Source organism: Pleuronectes platessa, chromosome 20, assembly GCF_947347685.1.
Source record: "Pleuronectes platessa chromosome 20, fPlePla1.1, whole genome shotgun sequence".
NCBI classification, from domain to species: Eukaryota; Metazoa; Chordata; class Actinopteri; order Pleuronectiformes; family Pleuronectidae; genus Pleuronectes; species Pleuronectes platessa.
The window spans coordinates 11,837,426-11,852,680 of record NC_070645.1 but is presented as its reverse complement, the minus strand read 5'-3'; the positions used below and the strand labels follow the sequence as shown (position 1 = coordinate 11,852,680).

General features: G+C 42.5%; 1 protein-coding gene across 1 annotated transcript; it reads right to left on the bottom strand.

Annotated features, from left to right (window-relative positions):
- Positions 1-800: 800 nt before the first annotated feature.
- ankrd33ba (ankyrin repeat domain 33ba) lies at positions 801-15,125 on the bottom strand. The gene is made up of 6 exons (XM_053412642.1): positions 14,250-15,125; positions 4,878-5,007; positions 4,460-4,600; positions 3,633-3,774; positions 3,325-3,523; positions 801-2,653 (listed from the first exon to the last, which is right to left on the bottom strand). The coding sequence occupies exons 1-6, from the start codon at positions 14,673-14,675 to the stop codon at positions 2,108-2,110; spliced, it is 1,584 nt and encodes a 527-aa protein (XP_053268617.1). The 5' UTR covers positions 14,676-15,125; the 3' UTR covers positions 801-2,107.
- Positions 15,126-15,255: the final 130 nt, after the last annotated feature.

The window sequence follows — 15,255 nt, the reverse complement described above, 5'->3', positions numbered from 1 at the left end:
TCCAGACAATGTCACATCATCTGCTTTTTCCCCAATTCTGGTTCTGTGTGTTTAAACCTACATCTGCATTATTTTCACTCTTCTAATGTTAAACAGGGAGACAAGCTCCATAATAGGCGAGCCGTTCTTATCAAAGGGTCCATGTGCTAGTGATTATTTCTTCAGCTCTACTGCCACACTGACTCTGGTTCAGCAGTTTCTCAAACTGGATTTTTCTCATTAATTAGTAAATGCTGACACAGCAGTCACGCTATCGTTTTACTCTTTCTTTATTATCCTGCAATTTTGGGCCTTTGGTCGCCAGGGAGGGCTTCATGCTTCACCTGGTTTCAACCATCGTCCGTGTATAAAGATGGATGATGCGACTCCACTATCCAGAAATGAAGCCATTTGGAGCCTACACAGTAGCAATTCGAGGTAGAGCCGCGATAGACAGGTGCGGTCAATACATGTGCTCAACCAATCAGGAGTCAGTCTCAGCTGTCAATCATGATGTTTCACCTTGTTTTAATTCACTGTAAAATGAACATTTGATCAAAGTACCTAGAATGATAGAAATCATCGTTGACAAAAATGTATACGATAAGCACTTTGACCTAAGTTTGGTCCATGTCCCGTCTATTAATGCGGAGGAGGATTTATAAGGTAAACTGCAGCCAGCCACTAGATTAATGTCGTCCATCTTTATATCCTGTTTATGATTCAGACATCGAACTGTTCTGGACATGGAGGCTCATTTTCCAACTCTTCATTATTTTTGAATTATTCGTTTCTATACTTTTCCTAAAAATAAAGTATTGCAAACTTAAAAAATTACTGCATATTTAGGACCTCAGTGCTAAAGTTTTTCTTTTTTCAACTCTTAAATACTGCAATTTCTGGATTTATAATGGCTCTCTACTAGAGCGGTGACATTACGCAAGCAGGCGGTGACATCACCACAGGCCTTCGTGTCACATGGTGTGTTTCTATCTTGATTCAAGCAAAGTGTTTCAGTAACCCAGCATTCACACACACAAGCATTTTCAGCTGGATAAATATCATCTCGTCGTTTCCAGGATTTTCTGAGGCATTTCAAATCGTGATAATATTACAACACATCCAATGTTACTTTCAGCAGAGGTGTTTTATTTCATTCACCTCCTCATCGCCTCTACACCGAACGCACACATCTGGGAGTCGTCGTTGCATGATGCTCGAAGAGTCACTGATATAACCAGTGTTAATGGGATTTTTGCAATGTAAACAGTTCATGGGAGAGAATTTTGAAACTTTCTTCCCCCCTGGCGAGATGGAACATCACAGCAGGGCTCTACATGTCAGTCTTGGTCCCAAAAGTTAAGACTAGAAAACACAACTCTTTACACGTCAGTAGGTGAAAAAAGTTCATGTTGAATAAAAAATAAAGTTCTCTAATCTCTAATATAAAATATCTATAATCAGTATCAGTAAAATTTTCCGTAAAGCTAAAGAAAAAATAATAAATATTGCTGTACAATGACATTAAATTCTATAAAAGCTTAGGTTTCGCATTCTCAGGGCATATGAAGTGCCCCTATCAGTATTCTCCACTGTATATTTTAAAGACATTATTCCATAACATCTTCAATGAATTGCTTCTATTCGTTTAAGAAGAAAGATGAACACATTCCTGCTGTGGTTACAGTCTGAGTGAGTGTGTTTGTGTATTGATCTTCTGCTTTACAAAAACACTGGTGTATTAAGCATCCAAAGAGTAACAAAAAATAGAATAAACCGTCCATTACAAAGCAATAAATATGAAAAATAAGTTACCTAAAACATTTCAAGTATCAAATCTCCTGGGGGTCACTGAGCTTCGCTTACAATCTAGTGTAAAGCCCCTTTTGAAGAGGCCAACCTGAATCTCTGTTTAGAACATTTCAGGATGCCACACAGAGCCGACTACTGCAACCTTCAGTCTACCGTCCTCTCCAGGAAAACTGCTGGTAATTCGAGTCTCCTCCTGAGCGTGAAGATTGTTGCAAACACCTTGAGACCAAACAGTTTAATTTCATGGCTTGTCCAGCATTAAACTCTATTAAGTTTAGGTTTACTGAACATCATCACATCCTTTTAGGCTATCATATTATTTCCTTTTCCCTGCAGCGAGGTGTCTCTTGGTTATGGCCTCCAGCCTCCTCCTCTCTGCCTCCTCTGCTTTCTTCCTCTCTTCTTTTAGCTCCTTGTACCTCCATTTTGGTATCTGCAGCAGGTGCCCACCTCCGTCTTTGGCGCTGCTCTTCCTCCGGACCTTTTCTGGTTCGTAAGTGGGTGCGGGGGCCTTGGAGACCCTCAGTTTGGGGATGCTGAAGCCAGGCCTGACGCTGCTCCTCCTCAGCACCATGTGCACAGGCAGAAGGCTGGTTCTCCGCAGCTCCAGGGCTTCATTGTAAGCCCCCAAGCCCAGGCTGGAGCTCCTTTGTCGGGGCACCAGGCTCTGGGGTTGGAGGCTGGCTCGGCGGTCTGCAGAGTTCTTGGCCACGAGCGTGATCCGGGAGTTCTGGAAGAGTTTGAGGTGTCCATCTGCCCTGTCCGGGTTGACGGAGCGGAGCTCTTTGGCGCGTTGCTGGCGAATGATCTCAGGAACTGCATAGTGCCGTTTTCCAACACTTGGGGGACTGTCAGGACACACCTGAAATAAAAATCAGTCGCTCAGTGGCTCTACTTACTCACTATAAACTGGTGGTATAATATCAATGGCATTGCAGCAGCAATAGCAGAATTCCTTTTTATTAATGAAAAAAACAGAGGTAATTTTGCGTAAATAACCTGCGTATCGGAAAAAGACTGCCGTTAATTACATCCTTTAATTAGTATCAACTAATCCCATGAAAAAGCAGATTTTTGGAATTAAACAAAATATTGATTAATGCCTTTTAATAGCATTATTACCACAATAGTATCAGTTAATTTGCACATCACTTCTCTGAAACAGCCGTGACAGACCCACATTATCCCATATTTACACATGAATGCTAAACAAACAAACATAAACTGTCAAATTTCAAGCCTGTAGAAAGGGATTTTCATACCGTGCAAGATTGTCTGGCTGCTTTATAAAGGAAATTAGCATTTATAGGAAATGAGCAGGCATCTCCTACTATGTATGTGTGCAGATGCCACCAGGAATAATGCAGAGGGAGACCTATTCTTCCTTACCCCACACAGTAGTGTTACACATTGGTTCACTTTATCTCAGCCTTTGTTTCAAACCTGCTTGTTGTTGTGAGGCATTAAGCGACAAACATGTGTGATTCTGTTCAACACTGAGGAGGGGATCTGGTCTGGTGCTCCGTAACTCACTGTATGGCACGCCACAGCAATGGCGGGGCTCCTCATTGCCGTCGTGATAGAAACCATGTGGTCGATGACGCCCTCCTCTTCGGGGTTGGTGACATTCGCGATGCTGAAGACGCTCCGAATGCTGTCGGACAGGCGCTGCAGACAGCCCCGGGGCTCCTGGGATTTGGTCACCAGTGACGTCAGCGGGGGCCACTCTAGACTGAGGGGGAGCAAGTTTAGACATAAATCCGCTGCACAGAGACACTGAGGGTAGGTGACTCTCACACGCTATGCTTATGCTGTTGCTCCCAGCTGACTAACCCTTTTACCTGTATGATTCACAGAATTGGTTGGGAAAAGGCCGCTCCATCAGACGTGTCATCACCCAGGCGGTTTCGTAACGGCCTGTAAATAAGGCCCAGTCCCTGGCAGTGAAGTGGCGCCCGAAGTCTTTGGCATTCAGGGCGGCCCCTGGTGGACGCAACAAAAACGATAGAAAATGTCAAGGAGAGAAAATGGCACAAGAATACAGGTTAAAAATGATAACAAGGCAGACAATGTGTTGGTGGTTGTGCTTAGAAGTGATGAGGGGAAAAGATTGAAGATTACAAAAATGTTGTCTAATTACTCAAGAGAACTCGCACACACCATCATGCAAATCCCACAGGGCCAAAATACCCAAACATTTCATCTAATCTCAATCTTTATCTGGATGTCAACATTTGCAATTTAATATATATATAGTATGATGAATGCATAACAGACGAAGAGATAAGTTAAAAGCCAGCCTGTAAGCCAAACTGAATAAAACTTAATAAATGAATCGGGAGGTGTTGTGCCCATCGTCAAAGTTAAACTGAGATCCTGTTTATATTAAAAACCTTGGCCTCTTATAATTCGATTTGTTCCAAAGAAGAGTTTTCATTTTAAACTGCTAAAACATTTTCTAATCGTCCATCTGTCCATCTGAAAATCGGTTTCCTGAGCTGCTGAGATTTGATAAAGCAAATACTTCTCTCGAAATCTGGCCAGAGAATCTAGGCAATGGGCTAAATTTAGAATCTGACAGAGCAACACATTCGATTCCGACACCCAGTCTGTGTTTGTGTTTGTGTGTATGAAATCCGACAGCTACAGCTTTGCACATTTGCCTCACCTGCCATCATGAGCGAGCGCACACACTCCACTCTGCCCTGCATGGCAGCTTTCATCAGAGCGGTGAAGCCGTGGCAGTTCCTCCTCTCGATGTCCAGCCCAGAGTAGTAGTTCAGCAGATAGTTGGTGATGGTTATGTGGCCTTGAAGACGAACACGACAGAGGGAGGTATTAGCTGTGGGTCACATTTCCACATCGTCCACCAAATTTTGGACAAAACCACATTCACAGCAGTACCGACGTGGTTTTTTTTTATGCTCGTCTGTGTGTCTTCACCCGTGTCAGCATTAGTCAGCATGCGTTGTGTATTTGTATCTGCATGTGCATGTGTTCACGCGGTACTGTAAATGCCTGTGTGACTGTGTATCTAAGCCTGATATATTACTGTGTCCGTCTGTGTGCGTACGTGTGCAACTTACCTGCTTGAGCAGCAGTTATGAGAGCCGTGTTCCCCTCGCTGTCCTGCCAGTTGACATCCAGATACGGACACTGACACAGGGCTATGACAACATCCACGTAACCCTGGTAGCATGCGACCAACAGCCCTATCTGTGATGAATAGGAAAGTGACAGGACACAAAATAGAGATGGAGGAGTTAATATACAAGGCAAAGGGTGAAAGGCTTATGTTAAGATTCAGCAAAAAAAAATCGGAAAACAAACAAAAAAAATTTGCCATAGGAGATAAAGCCAGCAGGCTGCAGTAAAAATGCTGACATATAGAAGTTCCAGGATATAATATGTGATCATAGCGGTGCATCTTTTAAAAGTGCGACATCTGCTGTGTTTTCACTGAGAACCTCAACTACCCTGAACTCGGTGGAAAAATAAGCTGTCTCTGCTTCTGTTGCTGTCTTTTCAGTGAGCGTATGTATGCGTTTGTTTACCTGCGTGTGTTCCTACCAGAATAGGAACCCTTTCATGTGTTGTGTGTGGCAGGATGTGTAAATGTTAGTCCATGAATGTGAGTTTATGCCCGTTTTCGGAGTTCTGGAAAATTTGTGTAAAAGTTGAGTACCTTCCAGAGGGTGCAAACAGTTTCATCGGCCAAAGCAAACAAGTTTACCACCAGAGAGAGAAGAGAGATGGGGGTGGGTGGGGGGGGCTGCATGTAGGATCTGGGAACATGGAGTTCTCAATAGCTATGTCATGTAAAATGTATTTCTACATACACAAAAATAAATGTCTTTGATAATAGATGGGTCAAAGCGTCCATGGAATCTGGAATACATGTTCTTATTCAAGAAATCAGTTCACAATTGATGAATTTATGTAAATAATAAGAGTAAGAGAACAATAAGAGAGTATGGAGAACTAGGTCTGGGTCTTCAGAGAGAGCATAGCTACGCCAAGGCTAATGCCCGATCTCACCATGTCAAAGAATCAAATCCACTTCAAAAGTTATTCTTTAATAAGTTAAGTTACTCCTTTTCTTCTGATGTGTGATTTTTCTTTATATTTATAAATGTGGGTATGTAAATGAGTGGTAGCGGCATTAACTTTTGGAATCGGTCCGGTATATGGCCTCCGCCAGAAGCCACGATGTGACACGGCAGTGGCTCCAATGCATTCTCATGGGGCAAAATGTCCACTAAAAGTGCTTTTTTCACCAATAAAATGGTTTATTGTGGCTCTTTGCTAACAGTATGGAAACATTACACATGTCTCGCTCAATGAGAAGTCTCACGCTCAAGTCTCCTGACGTCTGAGTTGATCCAGGTAGATGGAGGTGGAAAGGAGACTGAGAATTAAAGAGAGGACTTTGGATTTTTATCAGAGATATTCAGAAAGTGTTTCTGATTCAATGTCGATGAGGCTTTGGACTTCACTGAGCTTCTTGCTAGAGCTGGAGTACATGGACGAGGAGTTCCTATTTACTGAAAAGCAAACGCAGAGAGAGAGAGGCAACAAGCAGAACTAGCTGCTGCTCAGTGGCAAAGCTCAGAATCTCATACAATGTTTCCAGACTGTTAGTAAAGACCTAGACCAACAATATGAGTCTTGTATTTCTTGCTACTGTCTCAAATGCACCTACACATTCCAAAAGTATTTTATCAGGGCCAACAAATCTACACACCCACATTTATAAACACAGGGCCCAGGTTGAAAAAAAGAGAATTCCCCTTTAAGAGGCAGCAGGTATACAGGAGCCTGCAGCCCTGCTCACTTATATGTACACATCACCGCAAGCCACTGCAGTGGAGCACTGATCATATGTTACACAACACTATGTGAATATGTGTGTGAAGAATATCAACTTGGTTGAGTTAGAGTTAAAAACTTCTAATTTGTTCCACATTTAATGTTCCTTCAGCAGACTTGATTTGTGAACCTACACACGATGTTCTCTTCATAAATGTATTAAATGAAACCCCCTTCAAGAATTTGTATTCTTGGTTTCTAAGCAGCACACTGTGTTACTCCACTGAATTATTTTTCCAAATTCTGGTATGAATGTGATGAAACGTTCTGTCTCTCTGAGAAGAATAAAAAAAACAAATGAACAGGATTGACACGGAGAGGGCCTGAAGGTGAAAACCAGATTACAAAGTTTGTGCCAGCCTCTCCCGTGTCTTTCTACGACTCCTACACACACACACACACACATACACACACACACACTTTGCAGAGCTATCCTTATTAGGGCCTTGCATTCATGGTGAACGGCCAAACCCAAATCGTATCCCTAACCTAACCACTAACCAACATCTTACCACTCACCTTAACTAGGACCTCAAAAATGTAATTTCGCCTGATCTGTACCAGGCTTCAGTCCCCATGAGGTCTACTGGTCCTGACAAGATCAGTGATTACCATGGAGAATGTCCTGAGGTGGTAACAAGAACAAGTACACAAGCAAACACTGACGTATGTGAAATTATGAAGCTAAATGTGGATCTCCAAATTCTGAATATCTCCTTTCACCAACGTTAAACATATAACCTATAGCGTTATTTAACAAACATCAAGATTGTATGTCTGCATCATGTCACATCAACATGTGACCAATCTAAAGCAAATTTTTCAAGACAATAAAATATCCCCATAACATGTGATGGTCTGATGAATCCTATTACCACAGCTTCTTGTCCAGTTGCTGTAGGGACTGCTTCCCCACCGTCTTTATTTCTGTTAATATGTATCATACTGAAAACATTGTTTCTTATAACAAGCTTTTACTTTGCTCAGCGGCACAGGCTCAGTTAAATAAGATACAGGATACAGCTGCAGTGGCCCTGTCATGTCAATAGACTTAAAAGTAAAAGTCACTAACTAATAATACGAAAAGAAATTGTGTCGCAATTTCTTTTAAGCTTTTGTGTAGTCGGGTGCATTGTTTCCCATTATTGTCTATTCAGTGGTGGCCCGCCATATTCAAATTTGTCCTGCCAGGGTTTTAAGGTTAAACAAAACTTGTATTACACTTTTCTTAGCGAGATCTGTACCACATGCTTGTGGGCCGTAAAGTCTTCACCATACACGCAGACTGTCAGGCCTCATAGTTTCAGATGCAGTTGTGGAACTCTCATACGTTTGTATCTCGCTCTTTTATCTGAGTACCTGTCACTCGTAATCTGTTGAGCCTGAAAGTGGCATTCATGCTTGTGCATCCCAGTTATCGCAAAAGATTGAATTAATTCTGTGGGAAATGCTGATAATGTGCTCTAAGCTACACATGACACGCTTGGTGTCATGTAAACATATATCATACAATTGGCCCCCTGTGTCACTTTTGGCATATTTATGGCCTCAATCTGTTTACCTGTAAAATGAAATGACAGATGTAAAGCCTGCCTGGCTGTCATCCAGCTCCTGATGCAGTCGCGTTAAGTCTTCTCAGCCCTGAGAGTTCTAAGGTGGAAAGAGGTCCTGTGGAGTAACTGGCGGATTGTGTGGGAGAAATTCACTAACAGTGGCACCGCGCCAGAGAACTCTATCTGGTTAAACCCAGACACACACATGAAGACCTCGTCTGTCTCTCGCTCACTGTCTCACATGCACGCACACTCATACTTGGCAGCCCTCCAGCCTGGCAGTGTTGTGCTTCAGAAACATGCCCCGCAGCTCGTCTGGAGCAGTTTTATCACAAAACGTCCTATTTTCTCTGTGACACAAACACGCACACACAGGCCCTTTTCTTCAGTTTTCCACTTGGCACACCTTAATCATACAACAAACGCACAAACTACAACAGAATTGGTCATCATGTTTGGCTGCAGGGGGCGCTATTCCTCAGTAAAGGTTATATAGTGTTGCTTTAAAGCTGCTGAAAAAAATGTAGTTAAAGGTTTTGGAACACCTATCCTGATGCGAGAAAGTATTCTGGCTGAAAAATTGAAGTATCATTATTATTAGTTCAGTGATCTCTCATTCAATCTGAACACAGATATATACACACAAGAATTCTGAACATATTATGATTAGCCCAGGTCGACACATAAACACAGCGAAAGACACTAACATACACACACACACCCTCAGTAATCTGGGGATATCCGGGGCTAAGAATAGAAAGGCTTAGCCTTATCAGTGAGCCAGACACAAAGAGAGGGGGAGTATTTACTGTTAATGTGAGAAGGCTGTAATGATAATTGGCTCCAACAACAGTGACACACTGCATCCCATATATATTATAACTGATAACCAATTTACAGTTTCTTATAATGGGTTTTAAATTGCAGATAATCACATATTTTTTTTTACGATCAATTTGGAGTATTATCCAAGACAGCATCCCAAACAGGGAGAAGCCTGTTCTATCTCCACATTATGTCTAATGTTGGTTTTTCACCATGTAACCAAGATGCTGCCATTTTTCCTAAATAAAGACTGACTTTTTTCAAGTAAGGAATTGTCTAAGCCACAGACTGTATACAAATATTGAAGACATCTCTATCGCCGCCTGGTGGCTGGCTGCAGCAAAGATCTTGAATCCTGCCTCCTCCATGTTAGTGGGTCGGACATGAACTGAACAAAGTAAATAGTTTGTCATTTAAGGTTGTTCTTATCACAGTGTTCATTATATTGATACTATAGAAATGCGGTGAAACATCATGAATGACAGCTGAGACCGACTTGTATTGGCACACGCGTCGTCCATCTCTACAGACAGTCTATGGTCGCAGCTAACTCCTGCAAGTCATACGAGCGACCAACAGACTGTCCCTCTGTATAGACCGAATAAAAAACCTAGCATTCCTTTTACAATCTATAGCACATCTTTGTCTTCAAATACAGGCATCACACACACACACACACACAAGCACGGACACTCTCTAGACCGTCCTCAATCACACACACACTAAAAGCGTCACAGATACACTGGGCCGTGTTTCTGTCAATAGCCTCCCTGTAATGTTGTCTTTCTGTCTGCAGCTGGGCCTTCACACGGCTGTATCAAATCAAATGTGTACGACTGTCGCTTTGATTTTTCCACTTATCTATATTGGCTAGCAGCATCATGCTCGCCAGACCTCTGTGGTGCCAAATTTCTTTCTTTCCCCCACGTGTCCCTCATTCAGTCTGTCTGCCTGTTGACATGATGGTCGATCCGCGCTGGTCGGCGCTCTCTTTGTGCATCAGACACTCTGTGGCATGCTGTCTCAACAGCCAGGGCTGCTGTATACTGTATCTGTAATGGTTTGTCACTGTGTGTCGGCCTATTTGGAGAATCTGGTGTGTGTGTGTGCGTGTGATTGAGAGAGAAAGAGAGGGGGGGAGAGGGAGAGGGAGAGGGAGAGGTATCAGCCCGGCAGGGTGGCCTCATTCAAGTTGATTGGATTCTGTGTGTGTCCGTGTGCGTGTGTGTTTGTGTGTGTACGTTTGTATTGAGTTTCATGCTTATGCACTCCACGAGGGACACATACTGTCCTGAACAGGGTCAGAGGTGCCAGTGGACACCAGTAATCATCTGATACGTCACATTTAAACTCACACACATTGCCTAAATGTCCTACTTTCATCAGGGATAACCCCTCATGTTGAGTGACTTGTTCTCTTTTTTACATCTGACAAGACATTGCCAATGTTGTTGCATCGCGGCAGTCACAACGCTGAGAATTCATGGATTCTGAAGCAGAACTAAATTCACATACCTCCATACGAACTACATCATGTATATATTGTTAGGTTTCTTGTCAAATTGAGTATTAATGCTTCGCTTAGTGGAAACTTCCTGTACTCTAATAGACAAAACTTTCTGCTAGATAAGCAGTTAAGTAAGCCTAGAAAAAGATTCTCAAGTTAAGATTAGAATGACACTCCAAAGAGCACTTATTCCTCTGCCAAGGCCCCAAGTTCCCTAAATATGCCTTATTTATTTCAACATGATCCATGAATTATTCCCTGTGAAATCCATGAAAATTTAAAAAAAAATCTTAAAGATTATATTACTAAAGGTTCAAGGCTGCATTGGTTTTAGCTGGACATAACCCTTGACCTCCCTGCTTGTATGAAACTGTGAACAGGGATAAGACATAATTTTCATATCAGATATAAAAGAGTAGCCAGGCTATAACACTAAATATAATTTGACAAAAACTTTTTTCTCTTGCAAGATTAACAAATCATTATACTGAAACACTCCCTATAAACTGCTGACCAGAGGAAAGGGAAATGGAGCACATGCTGTAAATGGTCACCGCCGGCCCTGGGATGTACTGAAGCACCTCTCTTTGTCTTACACACATCACATTGTCGACCTGTCTGCTATATTAGGATGTTTCAGGATGTGAAACACACACACATACGCACGGACACTAATGAGCCTTGCAGATTCATATCAGTGTGTTTCCAATAGATCTGTTGCTTATTCTTCTTGTGTCTATGTTTGTGTGCACACACCCTGAGGTCAGCAAGTGGCGAGTACACTATGGCAGACATCCTGGTTATCTGTGCAAACATGGAACCTTCTTGCTTCGCCTCTCACACTGAGACACACATTGTTTGCAACCATTTGTTGTGGGGGGGGGGGCTTGCCAAATTAATCCTCGTGCCTGTAGGACCCTTGACCTTTCTCTGTTGGGTTTTGTGCATTATGTGCATCTTTTTATATTCTGAATAAACACTTGTATATCTGCACACTGTCTATACTACATACTGTACAATCACAAGGAATGAAAATGCTTAAGAATCAGGGGGATCTCAACAGGAGAGATTTTTTGGCATTCCAGTGATGTCATGCTACTCTATCTCCCCATGAGCTCATCGGTGATTACATCCAGTTCATTCAGGGATTAGGTCGGTTTGCAGAGAAGAGGAGGTGAAATGGATGAGGAGACAAAGATAGATGGGGGGGGGGGGGGGGGGGGGGTAGCCTCCAGGTTAGAGGCCCAGATTAGTGATTTAAGGTCAGGACTATGAAAACAGCTCAGCTTCACTGAAGAGCTGATGTTCCGGTACCGACACAGCATTGTACAACTGCACCAAAACAGATTTACACTGTACTGCCACTCAAGTTATTTCCAGTCGCGTAGCATTAGTCACAACTAGTTAAGATGTCAGCAGTTTGGCAATATTCCATGCCGAGTGTGCACTTTAACAGCTTTTAAAAGAAGTACTTGTTTAGTGTTCCTACATTTATTTATATGTGTTATTTTTCAGTTATCAAACTAGATTATACGAGAAGTTCCACGGCATTCAGTCTTTGTGTATATTTGTTTTTCAAAGGGATTAACATGTGTCAGGTCAGACATCAATGATAATAATTGTGACTTCCATACAGGGTTAGTAGCACACAGCTTTTACAATATAACAACATTGAATAGGTTCATATTTTTTAAATGCTATGGTATTTTTTTTATGTACTGGTATACATGCAAAGTGCAGGTTTCTGATTCTGTAAGTAGTATAAAAGCTAAGCAATGTATAGTCAAGTGTGCACGGTGATGGTGAATCTTGCTCTCTCAGCTTTCCCTGGATAAAAAGATCGCCCAACACTAATGTATAATAACACAACTACACCAAGTCACAACATTGCACATTAATAAGAGATTCAGCACAGGCCCCAGTTCCAACTAATTCAATTACTATTAGCAAAATGTCCAGATGAATGAAAGCTGGTCTGGCAGTCCATAATTATGGATTTATCTCTCCGCCCTGGGCTACAGTTCTTTGGCTGGAGTGACCTTTTTCAACAAGGTGCAAATGGAAACATGCTTTACATATTTTGATGTTTTTTAAGAAAATAGTAATTATTAAATTGATAAATGACCTTCAGTGAGAAATATAAGATATTCAGTCATTGAGGGGAAAAAACAGCAGAGGGGTGGAGTTTTTTATGATGAAATATTGCAGATTATCAAGATTATCCCCTTTTCCCAGGCAGCGACTAAACTAATGTATATTGGTAAAATTGTGAAAAAAATTCCCTCCTGGCTGTATAGCTAAAGTTATTAGAGAAAGGGCAATTATATTATTATAAACTTTTAAGTAATTGCCTTTAAACTGTAAACTCTCCTGTTCATGAATTCAGACATATAGGCTAGATTATGCACATACAGTATAATATATATATACATATATATGTGTATATATATAATGTACTCTATATACACTATGAACTATTTTTGCGGATATCAGCATTGATGATGGAGGAAATTAGCTCCCTCGTGCTTCTGTAAACTGCTAATCAATACTTAATTAAACAATTTGATACGTGGGTCCTGGGTCACAGAGGGTGGGGACGGGGGGCAGGTAGAATACACCTTTTCTTTCCTTCTGCTCTTTTTTGGAAGTGAGTGTGTTTCCCATCCACAACCTTATATCCTATATGTCCACATTCAGACTTTAGGGAGGGAAATGGGGAAAATGTGAGCTGCTACTATCATTACTGTGTTTGTGAATATGTAAGGTGGCAGCTGTGACCCAACTCTCATGTACCTTAACAAATAAAACAAATAAAATCCCCAGATAGCCCGAGATTAGTGTAACTGAAAATGCTTCATCCCTTTTGTGAAGTTCAAGCTTTTACGAAATGTTTTTATTCTGCCCTTAATGACTTTTTTTTGTTAATATATTATACAAATTGAGTCCAAATATAGAATATGAAAATGCAGTCTTACAAACACACACACACACACACACAAAGTTAGAGTACGCACACTTTCACACACACAGAGGAGTGTGTGTTCTCCTGCCCTTCGGAGACTTCAGTTTGTTTTTAAAAGCGCTTGTGGTTGCTCGCTCTCTGTAAACTGAGTCGGGTCATTGCAGAAACATACAAAGAAAACACTGATATTGAGCAGATTATTAACAAACATGTACAAGTTGAAAAATTTAGTATTTTCCAGCCAACTGGCAGAAGAGATATAGAATTATTAAGATGTAAATAACTTAAGTTTTCTTGAGGGTTATCAAAATCAAAACGTTAAACCTGTGACATATGTTACAGGTTTTCAAATAGAGGTCAAATCAGATCCTCCTCCAAGGCCTGGGAATAGGTGAGTAAGTCACTGCAGCAGGCTCAGGCTTAATTATTCCAACGCCGACTGACTGTGAAGCTTCTTGTCTGAACCTGTTGCACCGGGTGGCAGAGACTTCAGTTTGATAAACAGATATAGTGTGACACATTTAGTGTCCAGCCGAGGAAGATCACTTTATAACCTTACCTGCTCCATAGTCGATCAGTTATGAGATTAAATACGCTATGATATGTAACTGGAGCCAATATAAATTAACCTTGTGAACAACTGTGGTGTGATTGGAAGTCAATGCAAACTTGTGAAGTGTATCTGCAGCAACCTGTGTGTGTGTGGAGTCAAGATGTGTGCTACATATGAAGTTCATCATACCCTGTTGTTCTTGTCCGACTCCTTGACCTGCTCCTCCTTCACCCCGTGTCGGATCATGATCCGGACGATGGACGCGTTGTTGGTGCAGCACGCCTGGAGGAGGGACAGGGGCTCCGGGCTGTCCGGGGACGGGGTGCGCTCCGAGTCCGCAAACGCATCGTCCGGCGGGTAGAAGGAGTCGTCGGACGCGATGCTGCAACCGTCATCCAGGTTGTCGAAGTCCACTTCTTCGAATTCGTCCTCCTCTTCATCAAAGTCCCCATCCTCGCTCGGGTAGTCATCCTCGGAGTTGGACGGGGGCTCTTCCTCTATGGTCGGGTGGACCTGAGAGACGTTTCCCCCGACCTTTTGCTGCTGATGCTGCTGGAGCTGGAGCTGCCTGACCCGGACGCCTCCTCCATCCCTGTCGTCGGTAATCAGAACCATCTAACCCCGGGGTCTAGGGCACCGTCCTCGGGGTGGAGCGCAGCCTGGCGCGCTGGGGGCGCACGCATGGGACGAGCTGTCTCTCCAAGACCAGACTCTCGTGAAACTATTACATCGTCTGCGGGAGCTTTAAGTAGACAAACCCCTTAATCTGCTGAACCATGTACAGTCAGAGCGTGTTCCCGATCATCCCCACAGAGCCGCTGTCACCTGAGATCTGAAGCTCCCACAGAAGTGAGATCTTTGCGCCGAGCGGTGTTTTGTCCGGAGTAGACATGGATGGAAGTAAAGCCTCTGGAAAGTGGAGTCAAAGCAGAAAATAAAGAGCAGGATACACGACCGTCCCACGTTGGGTGGAGAGAGACAGTTCTGTGTCAACCTAGAGTCGTGTAAGCCGATTAGATGCGCCTGGGACCTCTCTCTCGCTCGCTCTCTCTCTCGCTCTCTCCCTCTCTCCCTCTCTCTCTCTCTCTCTCTCTCTCTCTCTGATAAGGGATTATTGCTCTCTCTAGAAGCACCAGTGAAACTTTAATATGTATATATGTGCCTGACTAACTTTAGTGTGTATGTCCTAAAAATG